General features: G+C 38.1%; 1 protein-coding gene across 1 annotated transcript in view; it reads right to left on the reverse strand.

Annotated features, from left to right (window-relative positions):
- Nucleotides 1–16,157, reverse strand: part of LOC149001675 (alpha-N-acetylglucosaminidase-like) — a 92,792-nt gene that overhangs the window by 2,446 nt on the left and 74,189 nt on the right. The window contains exons 12-15 of the mRNA XM_089136841.1: nucleotides 6,211–6,320; nucleotides 5,908–6,010; nucleotides 4,755–4,853; nucleotides 200–310 (exon numbers count right to left, since the gene is read on the reverse strand). Of these exons, the coding sequence (XP_088992967.1) occupies nucleotides 200–310; nucleotides 4,755–4,853; nucleotides 5,908–6,010; nucleotides 6,211–6,320 (423 nt within the window). The remainder of the gene's footprint in view (nucleotides 1–199; nucleotides 311–4,754; nucleotides 4,854–5,907; nucleotides 6,011–6,210; nucleotides 6,321–16,157) is intronic.

Consider the following 16,157-nt stretch of genomic DNA (forward strand, 5'->3'; position numbering starts at 1 on the left):
GCAATTTCATAAATATTCCGCACAGTTCCTTAACCCTGTTAGCAATGTTCTCAATGCATATTAGCACCCCTTTCTTTTGGTGGGAGCATTCTCTTCTAATTTTTTGTTGGTGGTTTTTTCTTTATTTGGGTTGGGGGTCAAAGAAGCATCTAAACAATTAACTCAGCATATGCTATTATGGACAAGTAGAAGAATTTACAGGAACTCCATCGGTGCAGTCGTATATTGTTCGGTAAAGAATCCTCCATGCTTCCTCAATTTCAGGAACTGCTTTACCATAGCGTCGGTGTGAGTAGGATAACACCCACCCCTACAAGTTCAATGAACTATGTTAGGTCCCAGTAACGCACACCACTTAAACTGATGGTCATAGACATTATCAACAAAGATGACAAAAGTTACATTAATTAACCATTTAATCTTACTGTCTTGTGCTGAACAATGATACCTCTACATGCATATACACCATCGAAAAGGGAAAGCAGGAAAATATGTTCAATTACATTTCATTGTGGAAATGGGCATTGAAAGAGAAAGAGATGTATTTTAGAAGCTGTGAAAAAATGAAAGAGAATATTACAACAAGAGCTTATCCAGGAATCTTAAATAGTCCAATAAAATTTTCTCAAGCATTTGCCACAGACAAGTTTTAAAATGTCCACATATTTCAATAAAAAGAAAATGAAATGAAAAAGCTAAGAAATTACATATGTATTGAAAAAAAAAAAAAAAAAAAAAAAAAAAACTCAAAACTCTTAAGGGTACATTTTATAACATCAACTTCGGTTGTGAAGCCATAAAACCATTATGAAGGTTTTATCACGTATCTAATCATCCTGGATGCATATTTATGCTTTAAAGATAGCATAAAGAACTGGAAAGTGTTACTTCTTTTTCCCAAATATGTAGATTTACTCACAATCACCTTTATTTTCATTATTTTTACCACATTACCTGATTTCAAGGAAATGTCGCTGTTCTTAATGATAACAAAAACCCTCCACAATGTCACTTGGTCCTCTGCTTTTTTACATTGACAAAACATGTCATTAAATATGAGATGGCTGGAAAAGTTGACAATCTGATGGAGAAATATGTAATATTAGATTTAGAACCTCTAAAATGTAAAGCTTTATGTATAGTGAGGTTTCAAGGAATAAGAGAGTTAGACTTGAGCACGGTAGTCATCTCTTTATAACGGAGTTATTTGAGAAAAAAAATTCACAGACAGAAAGAAAAGGCTTGAGGAACTCTTGATAGTCAACATCTGAGAAGAGGTATTCATCATGATTGCAATGGAACAAATCCACAAGGTGGAATGAGAAGGCAAAAAAACCGTGTTCGGTTCAATCATTTTCTGCCCCTTCTGGAGCTATGAGTTGGAGCATTTCATAATCTCAGTCCTTAATTCATGGGAACTTCTGAGATTTGTTAGCTCCAAGTAACTTAGAGGCAAAGCTTTATTTCTATTATTTATCCCTCAGAAATGGGAATCCTGAATATTTCCTGTCTGGAAGCAGAAGTACAGTTTAGAGCTTCATCAAGATGTAAGGGCATTCTAGTCAAATGGTTCAGAGAAAGAGTGAGATATGAATCCAGATTTGCAAGGCTCTCATTAGAGGGGGATATACTACGGGAAGGAAGCTCAGAAACTAGTCTGATCTCTTCCTGGAGCTAGGATGCTATGGGAGAGCTGACTCATTTAAACAAACTTCACTTGAATTGAAAGACTTGGTGGTCTGGATAGGGAACTCAACTGGAATTTTCACTTCTAAATCTGCCAGGAATATTATTAGGAGAGGGAGGACAACAGGCTGGAATCATCCATCTGGTTTGCAGGAAACATCCCAAGACATCCTTTCATAACCTAGAGAAGTAATCCTGAATGCCTTGCCTACTGGAATAATCTCATATGAAAGAGAATTCAGTTACAACAGAATTGCATGTTCTGTTGAGCAACATTCTTCACTTGTAGCTTTAACTCATTGGTCTAGAAAGACATTTTTCTGCTTGGTCAGGAACCGGTAAACCACCTATAACCTTGGAGGAGGCAGCTGTACAGGCATGTTACCATTTTGGAGAGGAAGATAAATCAGCTGGGTAGGGAATTTGGCAATCTGTGCTATAGCATACCATCTATGAACTGAAAGGAAACATAGAATAGTCAGGAATAAAATGAAGTCCAGATACCAAATAGTGGTGGCCATCAAAGAACAGGTTGCTTGTAAATGCTCCACCCTCTCCTTATCTGGCAATAAGGATCCTATGTCACTTTACGTGGTGGAGCATCGGGGGATACAAATCAGGTGAATGTGTTCATACCCAAGGGATGTTGTTGGGTTCCACATAGTGGTAGCTTCATGGCCTTGCATCATGATGATTCCTTAAAAGATGCGGGAGCTGCACATAGAGGGTTGGTTCAAAATGGAGATGGTGTAACAATTAGTGTTTCTGTTTGCTGTCACACAGGTATCCCCCGTGTGATTCTCAAATCGCGACATGTGGCATTTTCTAAATCCAATGGATGTGATCTTTCCTTGTAATCGCAGTTGTGGGATCTGGAAAACGCCATGTGTTGTTGTTCAAGAGCCGTGTGGAAGATACCCACCCGGCAACAAAGGTTCTACCAGTTATAGCTTATGTAGAAGTGAGTGACGATTTCTCCATAATGAAAATGGAGCTGCTAGACATCCAAAAGCATATAAGCTTCTGTATTACAGGACTTGATGTGAACCACCAGGACCCCAATAGGGCCGCTAGTAGCTAGAAGATATAGGGCAGCAGCTCTTCTTCCCACGACACCACCGAGAAGCCGCACCAGCAAAGGCATTTTGGTCACCTTCTAGGTACCCTAACCCATCTAGCTTAGTCGGAATCAGAAGCTCACCAGGACTTTTGATCCACTCTTACTTTGCTGATTCGATCATTCCCTGATGAGAAATGACAGAATGCTAGTCCTTCTAGGAGTCTTAGTTTGAAGAAGACTGTTATAGTCAAAGTCCAAGCAGTAGTTAGCAATCCTTTTTTATCTCTAATTTTGTTTATTTGAACTCAGTTGTAGTTAGTAGTTGATAAGTCTTATTGGACTTGGAGTCCTATTTAGAGTAGGGGTCTTTTAAGTTGTAGATTTATTCCAAATAGGACTCTCTAGGTATTGAGTTCCACTAGGAGTTGTTTTGTTTTGGCAATAAATTCAAGGCCAGTGAATGTAAACAATTCAGATTTGATTATTGAATAAACTGAAGAGAATTCAGAGAAAAGGAGGGTTCAAATGGGTTGAGTAGGGTTTCCAAGAGGAAGAAACCCTGTGGCAGCCTCAGAGTGACTCTCATATAGCAGAATTCAAGTATTCCAGCAGCAGCAGCACTTGATTTTCATTCCTTCCATAAGCTACAGCATGTAAGTACATCCTCAACCCTGAGCCTTCCCCAGCCCTCTCCATCCTCTCTCTTCCCTACGGCAAACTTCTAGAACTCTCCTAAACCTAAAAACCTTAAACCCTTTTAACTCCTCTCCAATCTTAATTCCCTCTGAAAATAGCTTCAGCTCAACCCCAGCAACCTTTGACTATAACAGCAGCCTAGATCCAACCCTCCCAAACCCTATAAAAGCCATCTCTTCTTCACGCGAAATCCCAAACCCTAGGTCTGAAACTGAATCTGCAAAACTAAGATCGAGACCTAATTAAGAAACCGTAGACCTCCATACTGGCCAAACCTTAAAATCATTCCCCTTCAACGCTAGCTGACTCTAAAACCCTAGCTGCAAGGTGTAAACTCCGATGCCCTATAGCTGCAGGCTCTAAACACCCTAATTGGGTCTGCTATTCATAAATAAACCCTTAGTGGTGGCCCCTCCCTCCAAGGATCACATCTGGACTCCCTGGAATTTCCAAATAAGATCTGATTCAAAACTGGCAATATATATGCTGAATTGAAAGATAGTTTCACTATGGAATGCCCAGACTTATAAAAGTGGTAGAGTGCTATCTAAGTCTGTGTAAGGGGCTGCAAACTAAGTAGATTTTCATGTCTGGAGGAAACAAAGCCAACCATGGCTGGTCTAGTTTTTAATACCTCATCAATTACTTTGCTCCCCAATGAAAATCTGCTCACCTTGATGCTACGGTGAAGGAAAATATGTATAAGGAGGCGTATTAAAGAAGCTAAGGTGCAATAATCGGGATCAAGTTTTGCTGTTGTTTGCAGGGCATGTCCTGCTTGTCTCAGAGACTTCAACCCTTTTCTAGACTAAATAGATGGGGTTCGCTGAGGTTGCTTGTTTCTGTACTTCTTCTCCTTATTTAATACAAAAATTTACCTATCAAAAAGAAAAAGATGTCTGGTCTCCTTGGTTTTGTGCACAAGGAGAGAAGCCATCCAACAAAGTTTGTAGAGAGTAAACAGTAAAATTTGCATAGATGAAAATAATAATAATAATAATAAAAAGAAGGAAAAAAGAAAGAAAGAAAAAGCAGTGGTTCCCTTAAAACATTCCCTTCATTTATATGAACAAAATGACTACGGTACTGGACATAAAATAATCAATCCAACAGGCAGTGAAAATATCCCTTCTAACCAATATAAAATTAACATAAACAGCAGAAGAGTGTAATACATCTTTTCCATATGTGGATCCCTACATGGTAGACAAAAATAAAAGTTCCAGCTTGATAGGGAAAAAAAGAAATAGAAATGCATAGATAATCCTACAAGCAAGTAAAAATTATTTCACGATGGAGAAGTTTCAAGTACCTCAAGTTCAACTTTTTCACTGCGAAATGCCATTTCAGACATCAGCTCATATACAACTGGATTTTGTTCTATTCCTTCCATGCACATGCCAACCCCAACCTATTTGAAGAACATGGACAATAAGATTTCAAAGTAGTTGAAACTATTGGATGAAATTGGGGAAGAAATCAATAAGCATTAAGAAAAGGATACATGTTGTTTACATACTGAAAGAAGCTCTTCCAAACTTATTTAGATGCGACGCTTTGGTCGTAGTTTACCCTATGTTATAGATGAATAATAAAGTAAAAAAGAATCAAAACCATAGGTATGAAAAACAGCACAAGGGAGAGACCAAATCCAAACAGATGTCTGTTGTATGAAACTATATATTCTGTAACTTTTTTTTCTAAAAAAAAAAAAGGCAAAGCAGTCACAAGGGTGCCCACCACTGCAGGTCTTCTTCTTTCTTCCTCTTTTTTTTTTTTTGGGGATGGGGGTGGGGAGTGGGCAGTGGAGGTGGGAGGGGTTGTGCAGATGTATGCAGCCATAACCCTGCTTCCTGGGAAAGTTGTTCCCAAATTTCGAAACTAAATCCATTGCAACAGTATGCTCTGTAAGGTTTGAACAACAGAAACTTATGTATGCTAATGGTGAAACATGAAGGAGAAATAAACAATTTCCAGACAAATCTAAATGATTGATGTTTTGAAGTCTGTTTGGGACTTTATGCAGCCGCACAAGAACACTTTCCTTTTATTTTTCGAGTCCCTAGAGGACTCCTATTGTTAGGTTGTTAAGCCCTTTTATTTATTCCCCAAACATGGTGGAATAGAGTAGCCAACTTTATACTAATTCTGAATTCAGTTTTGACTGAGAGTAACTACCATCATGGAAAGTGTTGGTGTTAGAAATCCAAGACTGTTTGGGGTATTGGTGTTCAAAATCCAGCCAATGCAGCCGAGGTGTTTTAATTCATAGGTGTAAAGAGAAACTTGGTGCTTAAAATCTATGCCTTCAAACAAAAGGAAGCTCCAAGCTATCCCCGTCAAAGAGATTGTCAAAGAGACAAAGACTACCTACAATTTCCACCGATATACCAATTTCCATGAACAACATTATACATACATTCTTTCATCTTATACAGACCCCAAAAAATGCACAAGAGACATACCATTGTTGAATTTTGGCTAAGGCGAGCATCAACCGGGCCAGACGAAATTGCATCTAGTCTGCCATACATTTCAAGATTTCCGGCGAAGTTATGCAACATACACCTGTAGTGCACAAAAAGATAAGAGATACTATTTCCGTATCCCCTGGTAGTCCTAGAGTACACTAAAATCTTATTTTTTGGGTAAAAAGAGTACATTAAGATCACAGCTTGAAATAAAGGCTAAATGAATAAAACAAAGAGAGTCACATCTGAAAAGTATAATGCTCGAGAAAAGCTGGATAAAGAGAAGATCTGTACTACCAGACATAGGGAGTGCCGTAAAATTGTGAGGAGTCTTTCCAAACAGGTGTGACATCAGCAAAAAGGTCAAGAACTATCATCTTCCCAAATGGCACAGAATGTAGCAGCGCCTGGTATATCCAAAGCAAATTAATAATTAAGCAGCCAATATATGGGGGTGCAGGAAGGAACTAAGAATATAGTTTTATATGATAACAAAATGTCATATAAAAATCCAGCCTAATTCAAAGCCAGTTGAAAACATTCGTTCTTGCAGAACTTTGGATATTTATGTAGATGCAAGTCACAGAAGGAGTAATCATTCAGTTCAATAATAAACAGCTAAGTAGAAATCAGAAAGGACTACTCATTAATAATGAGATATACTTGCATGTATTATAATGATAAAAGGATGTCAAGTTACACCATTTGCATTAGATTAGATAACCTAAGAAACTGGGACGAACCTATGACGTTAGGAAAAGTTACGAGAACAGACATGCATAGGTTAGGTCTTGTATCAAATATGACCCCAGAGAGAGCTGATTGGAAGGCAAGGATCGATGTAGCCCATAGTTGTCAAGGCGGTAAGGAAACCCAAGGAGGTGGAGGGATGCCAAATTACTTAGGTGATATGGCACCTGTCTAGGCGACAAAGGTCCCCAGTATTATATTTCAATTTCCCCTCTTTTCTAGCATTATTTGGCATGCTATAATATATAACTACTAGTGTCAAAAAATTAATATTACGCCACATCAAGTCCTCAAAAATCAACAGAGAACTACTTATGGTTTAAATTAGACAGAACATACTTGTGGTTAATACTGTTCATTGAATTGGTTTTTGTCCTAGAATAGCTAGTCTCGCATTTGGTTTACATTGGTCTTCAAAAATATGATGCTATCTATAATGACAAAATGCTCTAGGTTTAGAGAAATGACCTTGTTCCCTGAGAAGTTTTGTTTGTCAAACGTTTTCATTTTCATATGAGACATTTTATGTTAGGTAGAAGACAACTAGCTTTCCAACAAATCCAAGATCGCTTAAATGTGATTTAGAGTTATGTTCCAGCAAATTTTATTTGATGCCCATGAATGCTGTCAAAATCTTCTTCAATAAATAAATAAATTAATTAAAAAAAAAAGATTATATGAAAGAAATGAATACTTCAATGCATTTTTGGTCTTTAGCAATGTTTTACCATATTAAGATTTATGTAATTTTAAGATTTGAGAAAAACTCGACTATTAGAAAGTTGAAAGTTTCACCCACAGCTAAAATCCTGTGTTGAATAGGAGAGGCTGACTTTTAACCTTTTGGAATTCATTTTTAACTATTTTTATTGGATGCAAATAGGGTTAGGTGGTATCTTCTTATTTATGAATAATATTTTGAGTACAAACACATTTAGCATACATGAGGGCAATCTTTCAATACCAACAAGGGGCAGTTGTATAGGATCCCAAAAATCCACCCAAATGCAATGAAAACTATTCTTGTAATACCAGATCAACAGAGATCAGTAACCAAGATTAAGAAGAAGAAAGAACTACTGAAACAAGAGTGATAACCCTATTCACAGCAAGCCAATACGGAAAATCCAATATGAATTGACATTTTTCTTTCTGGTAAAAAACAATTTGAATTGACATGACTATGAAGTAAGACAACCTAATATGGCCATGGACTCATGGAGCATAAAGACAATGAAAACTAAATGCCAAAACTAAAGGAAAAATAACAGAAATGCAATCCGATGTTGCTGCAGTTGAAGTGCAAGTTGGGATGACATCTAAAGAGTCACTTTCATAATGAAAAGGACCTTGAAAATATCTTTGATCACAAGAAATATTCACAACAAAATATAGCCATCATCATCTACAAACAAAAAATAAGTTGGCAATGCTTCTCATGGACCTTAAATTATGCTTTTATATTTTATAATTTCAAGACAGTAAAAATGCGATAGCATAGTTGAAAACTTCAAGGTGGAGTTCTGGCTATGCAACATCTAAAAAAACTCACAAACAACAGAAATATATATATATATATATATATATATATAAAAATATATATATATATATATATATATATATATATATATATATATATATATATATATATATATATATATATATATATATATATATATTGGGTGGGGGGGGGGGAGGTACATAAAAGGCAATATACTAGAACCCTCAAAGGAGGGCATTCCCTCCAACCCACCCGCATAGGGGAAAAAAATAATACCAAAAACCCATTACATTCTAAAGTAAACATGAGTTTCTGCATCCTTCTGAATGAGATCCATGCTCTACTCCGGGTAAAGGTCTGCCCGATTTTTATTTGCACATACAGGACAAATGATCCCAATACCACTTCTTTTTGCTACGATTTCCTTTTTTCTATTTCATAGCTCCCCTGGAAAATCACTAAGTGCCCACTCCACCAGGCTCTGTGTCAACTGGATGCCAGTCATGAAATCATCTGGCTGGTTTTGCTCCGTCCTCACATGCACAAATTCCTTTACATAAAGGACAGATGCCATAAGTTTTATTTCCCTGTCAATTGTTGGACTATCCATGGCCCTTGGATTCTCCCATTAATAGTGTCTATTGCCAACTTGGAACCAGATCAGTTAGAAACAACAAGCAAACCTTTTGATATGCAGATCGTTAAGCCTTAATAGATTGCTTTCATCTCCATAGCTAATACTGAAAGTGGCTCTCCCTTACCTGTAAAAGCCAGAATAGGATCTTCCCCATCATGCCTTATCCCATCACCATAAGAAGCTGGTGAGTTAATTAAAGCCCCATCAAAATGCAGTGCAACCATTTCTTGAGGAGGCTTGAACTAGGACCAAGCCCTAGGCAGCCTATGCTTCAACTCAACCCATATATTACACTTCTCAGGTATGTAGGAAGACAGGTTAGTTCTTTCACAAAGCAAAGAGATTGGCAACCCACTTATACTGAACATCATCTATATTGCTGCAACAATTTGGTCTGTGATCCTTCACTTGTTCCGGAAGATCCTGAAGTTTTCTCTTAGTCCAAACGTGTTAAATGGTCGAGTAGAGAGCTAGGGTTGTTATGCATTCAATGGGTCCACAGGGTACAAGGTGTTCAACCTCCAAATGGTTACCTCTTGCAGCCACGTCCTCTTCCTTCTCTCCTTGGATAGCTTTCCATAAATGCATCCCCACATCAGAGAGCTAAAATGACATTAGAAGAACAGGTGGACTCTGTTCTCAATGCTAGCCCAACACAAATTGCAATTGATTGTATTGGGATTTTTTTTTTTTTTTGCATTAGATTATCCCTGGTTGGAACTTGGAAGTATATTCCTAAGACATCTCCAACCAGTGAAGGCCAGCCAAAGGATACTGTTTGTTATTTGTGAACCAAACAACCTTCTTTCACCCAACCTGTTGAGCACTTTGTCTAATACATCTCATGCTAATTTTATTGCAAAATGGTTAGAGCATTTCCTTTCTAGACCACTAAATCGTTATACCCTGGGGTAGCCTCTCCACCTTTGTCAGGATCCTCCCGAAATTTTGCAGGCTTGCAGCCCAATACAATTCCTCCACCCACTATTTGTGAGAAACCTATCCACCATGGTTGTCAAGGCGGCAAGGTGACCAAAGCGATTAGGGCTCCGATTAGGCGACAAAGCGGTGCCTAGCCGGCAAAAAGGCGACAAAAGCAGTTGGGTCAAAATTTTTGAAAACAACTACTTTTCAATACAACTACTTTCTATAACAAGCTAAACAAATATTCAATGGTCACATTCATCCCAAAAAAACAAGCATTCAAGAATCATAATTATGAAAAATTATTCAAAAAAAGAACAAAAACATAAGTTCATCTCATTAAACCATGGTTGTCAAAGCGTCCACCGAGGCATTTACTGATTCATTGATTCTTATGGTTCATGCTTCACATTCTGTTGCCAACAGGAATGGGGATGTGGGGGTAGTGCCCCCGGAGCAAAAAATAGGTTCTATGTCACTTTGGGCCTTGTAGTTCCTTTGCAGATTGGGGGTCAATTAAACAGTTCAAAACAAGGCGGTTGAAAAACCGCCTTGCGCCTAGGCAGACGCTTTGACAACCATGCTATCCATCTTCTCCATATGAGGCTAACCTGCATCTAACGGAATCCTATCTCCAAATTTTTTGATCAAGATGCCACTAGGGTTCCAATTATCTAACCACATATAAGTTCCTTTCCCATTCCCAATGATGTGCAGAAAAGGGTTCAGCTTTATCTCCATACTGTAGCACCTTCCTCCATACCAAAAGAAATTGTAGGGTTTCTTGACTATACATATAGTATCTTGTTTTAGATACCTACACTAAACACAGTGGATACATATGCTGTCTTTTTTGGAAGCTATCCACCAAATTTGTTTCAGGGTTCCTGCTATAGTCATCTCTTTTGTGCATCTAATCCCCATGCCTCCCTCATTTTTTGGTTTATAAACTGCCTCCCAGAAATAAATGCATCTTCCTTTCCAAGGAGGGACAACTCCAGAAAAAGTTAACGGATTTCAATTTGGACATTACATTTCCTGGGAGCCCAAAAATTCCTGTCCAGTAAATGTAGCACCCTTGAAAATTAACCTTTGTAGCCATAACTGTCTTGCAATAAGACAAAACTCTGACTTTCCAACCTTCTAGCCTCCTTCATGCTTGTTCATGAATAGCTATGTGATCTCCACCTAAAAGCTTCCCTGAAAAGAGAAGTACTCCCAAATACCTGGTAGGTAATTTGGTTTTAGAAAAACCTGTTAGTTCTAAAAGTTTCAGTTTGTTATTCCAGGTGAGGCCCCATAAAATAATAGAGGACCTAACTCTATTGAGATGCAGCCCAAAGTAGCCAGCAAAATCAGTAAGAGCTCCCATGCTAGCCACGAGCAAATCTTTACACTAAAATCAGCAGGTCATCTATAAACATCAAGTGGGTGGGAAATATGTGCAGATTTTCACTTGGGCAGCAGAAAATCCAGTGTTCTCATGATTCTAGAAAATGCCTTTATATTCAGAGTGAATAAATATGGCGGGAGTGGGCCCCCTTGTCTAATGCCCCTACGTCTTGAGAAATATCATGTAGGACTCCCATGAACAAGGATAGAGAACATTGGAGAGCTGATTCACGCCTTCACCCATCCCAAAAGAATTGTAGGGAACCGCATCCTTTCTAAAACTTCCATCAAGAACTTCCTATTGAGAGAATCATAGGCCTTGTATAAGTCCAACTTTAGTATTGCCCACAGGAGCAGCCTCCTGTTCCATACCTGTGACAATGTTACTTATGACAAACCAAAAGGTTATATGTAATGGATTTTGTTGAAAACATGGACTGAGGTTTTCTAATTAGAATAGGATTATGTTTCCTAATAAGTCTAGAGTTTTATTTCTATTTGTTTTATATTTTCTTTTCCTACTTAGTATAGGACTTAACTAGGTTGTAACTATAAATACCCTATTGGGGTCTATAGAGGAGCAATTCCTCACATTACAACATGGTATTAGAGCAAGGTTTTGTTTTCATCCTATTAGAGCTATAGAATTTTTTTTTTGAAATCGCTATTCACGTGTTTGTTTTCTTTTCGGGTATCCTGGAAATGTATATTGGGTGATTAAGTGCATGTCTAGGAAAATTTTGTCTAAGGAGTCTGGTATTTAAGCGGACTGGTTGTGTCCCTCTAGTCTTTCCAGGAAACTTTCTTGGTGTACTTTGGTTCAACAATATACCAATTGGAGGTAATCTGAGGAAATACTTTTCACGTGAATTAGTGGGAGTTATTTTGTAGTCAACAACAGTTCGAGATAGAAGCAAGGGAAGCTTTGCAAATTTGAATAGTTCCAGGTACTGTTTCGTAATTTTGAAATATTCTAGGGACTTTTTTCGTAATTCCGAAAAAGTTCAGGGATTTTTTTTGCAATTTTCAACAATTTCAGGGACTTTTTATAATTTCGAAAAAAAATTAGGGACTTTTTCTGCAATTTTTAACAATTTTAGGGATTTTTTCGTAATTTCAAAAAAGTTCAGGGGGCTATTTGTAAATTTGAATAATTTATCCTTACGATGATGGCTGATCCCATATCTCCTTTATCTGGTAAATCTGAAGAGTCTCCCATGTCTTTCATTCATAAAGATCGTGAGTTTTCTCCACTTCAGATAACCACTGTGAAACTTTATGGGACAAATTATCTTAGATGGTCTCGTTCAGTTTCCCTTGTTGTTGGTGCTCGTGGTCTTACTGACCATCTTGATGGGATGGACTTCTACAAAACCTTCCACACCTGGTCTGCAACTTTCCAAGTGGTATATAGATGAATGTTTGGTCATGGGTTTTCTTATCAACTCCATTGAATCTAACATAACAGAGAGTTATTTCCTCCTTCCTGATGCGGCAACTATTTGGAAAGTTACTAAAGATACATACTCCAGAGTTGGCAATGATGCACAGTGCTTTGAAATTAGACGGAAAATCAATCAGTTACAGCAGAAGGACCTTCCTCTTTCTTAGTACTATAACACTCTTCGGGGATATTACCAGACTTTAGATTTCTATGGGAAATTTACACCAAAGAATGCTGAAGATGCTAATGCCTATCAACAATGGGAAGATAAACAGAGAGTTGATGATTTTTTGGCAGGATTGAATATAGAATTTGATCAAATTCACTCACAGGTCCTTTTTAGAGAGCCTTTCCCTTCTCTGGCTCAAGCCTATGCCATGGTAGATACCGAGGACAGTCGAAGGACAGCTATGGTACACACTTAAACATCTGATATATCTGCATTGGTGACTGGTTATAACAATAATAAATCTAATTTTGGTAATTTTCACCTTCCAGTAAAGTGAGAGTATTGTGGAAAAGAGCATAATACAAAGGACAAGTGTTGGAAGTTGTATGGACGTCTAACAAATTCCCGTGGAGGAGGTAGAAATGGAATCAAGGGCAGCAATCAAACATCTGCAAATCAAGCCAGTTCTGGCACCCTGAGTACTCCAACACCTCTTTCCTCAGATGAGCTCCAAGCACCTTTGCAGTTGATGTCCAAACTTGACTCATTTTCTCCAATACTGACTTCCAATGCGAGTATAGCCTCTATCATTGTTCCCTTTATTGATCCACAATTTCCCACAGGTATTTTTGGTTGTCACAATGTCAATTTGACTTATCCCTCCTGGGTAATCGACTCTGGGGCAACCGACCATATGACAGGCTCATCTACTTTGTTTTATACATACTCATCTGTCCCTATTGCTCAGGATGTTTGAACGGCTGATGGGTCTCTCTCCCCTATCTCTGGGAAAGGATCTATTATCTATTCGCCTTCTCTTAGCTTATCTAATGTCATGCATGTTCCTAAGTTTTCGGCTATCTTTTATCTATTAGTAGCCTTACTCGTGATATGAATTGCAAAATAACTTTCTTTCCTTCTCATTGTGTGTTTTAGGACCTGAAAATGGGGCTTACGATTGGCAGTGGTAGACAGAAAGGGGGGCTCTACTTAATGGATGGGTCCCCATCAGCTCTTTCTACGGTCTCTAGTTCCACCTCTCCTGCACTTTTTACATTGTTACAGTGGCATAGTCGTCTTGGCCACGTTCCTTTACCTATTTTCTCCAAATTATTTCCTGATCTGATTAAAAGGTGTAATTTGAATGATTTTATTGTGAGGCATGTATTTTGGCCAAACAGACCAGGCATATTTACCCTATTTTAGATAATTGTAGTAAAATTCCTTTTTTAGTCATTCACTCTGATGTGTGGGGTCCTTCTTAGACCGTGTCTGTATCTGGTCATAGATGGTTTGTTACCTTTATTGATTGTTGTACTAGGATCACATGGGTTTACTTCACCAAAAAAGTGACATTTTCTCATGCTTTCAAAATTTTCATAATATGATTAAGACTCAATTTGGGGCGATAGTCAAAATCCTTCGTACGGATAACGGAACTGAGTACTTAGGTGGCGCATTCCCTTCCTACTTAGCAAACCATGGCATCATACACCAAACTAGTTGCATCAACACTCCACCTCAAAATGGGGTTGCCGAACACAAGAATAGACATCTACTTGAGGTAGCACGTTCTCTCATGTTTTATATGCATGTGCCTCTTCGGTTTTGGGGTGAAGTCGTTCTTATTGCGGCATATCTAATTAACCGAATGTCTTCCAAGTCTTAGACCAACACTGTCCCCTTGAGGTTCTTTTATTAACAACAGTCTTTACAGTCTCCCCTACGGTTTTTGGATGTGTTGCCTTTGTCCGGAACCACCATGTTCATGGAAAGTTAGATCCTCGTGGGTTAAAGTGCATTTTCTTGTGTTATTTGCCTACATAGAAGGGGTATAAGTGTTATCATCCTAGTTCTCGTCGTTTTTTCATCTCTATGGATGTTGTGTTCCAGGAACAAATTCCTTATTTTTCCCGTACACCTCTTTAGGGGGAGAGTTTTAGTAAAGAGGTTCCAGTATTGATTCCTCCTTTCGATATTTCTCCTGAGATTACAGCAGATGATCCTCCTTTGGAAGATGGAATGACTGGACATGAACAACTGGTGGATGATATACAAGGGGAGACTAGACCTCTGAAGACCTATAAAAAAAAAACAACAAGTGACCCCTTTTGAACCAAGCCAGTCAAAAGCTTTGTTTCTTGGCCCTGAACAATCCTTTCCTTCAGATGAGTCTATCTTTGACCCTTCTTCTAATTCTACTTTGGACTTACCAATTGCATTAAAAAAGCAGCCTCGAACTTGAACCAAACATCCTATTTCCAATTATGTTTAATATCAGTCTCTATCTCCAGAATTTCAAAGTTTTATTTCCTCTTTGTCCTCTACTTCTATTCTTAACACTTGGCAGGAGGCATTATCTCACTCAAACTGGAAAGAAGCTATGGATGAGGAAATGCAAGCTCCGGAAAAAAAAAAAACAAAACGTGGGACTTGGTGACTTTGCCCATAGGAAAGCAGACTGTTGGGTGCAAATGGGTGTTTGTGATCAAGTACAAGGTAGATGGGACTGTTGAAAGGTACAAGGCAAGATTAGTGGCCAAAGGTTTCACTCAGACTTATGGTGTTGACTACCAGGAGACATTTTCCCCTGTTGCCAAGATGAACACAGTTTGTACTATTGTTTTATGCGCAATTAATAAAGGGTGGAATTTACAACAATTAGATGTGAAGAATGCCTTTTTGCATGGAGAACTCCAAGAAGAGGTATATATGGATATACCACCTGGGTATTCTACTACAGAGACTTATAGGAAAGTGTGCAAGTTAAAGAGGACTTTATATGGGTTGAAGCAATCTCTAAGAGCGTGGTTTGGAAGGTTCCATAAGGCAATGATATCTAATGGTTATAAGTAGAGCAATGTAGACCCCACTTTGTTTATTAAAAGAGATGGTTGCCACACTACTATACTTTTAGTATATGTGGATGATATTGTGATCACAGGCAGTAGTGAGGATGAGATTTCAGCATTAAAGACTTTTTTGGGAACTAAATTTGAGATCAAAGATATGGGAAAACTAAGATATTTCCTAGGTTTAGAGTTGGCATATTCTACTAGCGGTGTATCTCTATCCCAGAGGAAGTATACATTAGATCTTTTTGAGGAAACTGGAATGCTAGGATGTAAGCCTGCTGAGACTCTTATTGAGCCTAACCTACACTTGAAGGCAAAGGAAGGAGATCCAGTTGACAATATAAGGTATAAAAAATTAGTGGGAAAGTTGATCTATCTATCTCACACTAGACTTGACATCACAGTTGCAATTAGTCTTGTTAGCCAGTATATGCATGATCCATATTCCTCACATTTGGATGCAGTATATCGGATCTTGAGATACTTGAAGACTACTCCAGGAAAAGGAATTTTAATTTCAGCTCATGGACATTTGAAGATTGAGGCATATACAGATTCAGATTGGGTAGGAT

This window comes from Hakea prostrata, chromosome 10, assembly GCF_041222555.1.
Source record: "Hakea prostrata isolate BN-2017 chromosome 10, UWA_Hpros_2, whole genome shotgun sequence".
In the NCBI taxonomy this organism is placed as follows: Eukaryota; Viridiplantae; Streptophyta; class Magnoliopsida; order Proteales; family Proteaceae; genus Hakea; species Hakea prostrata.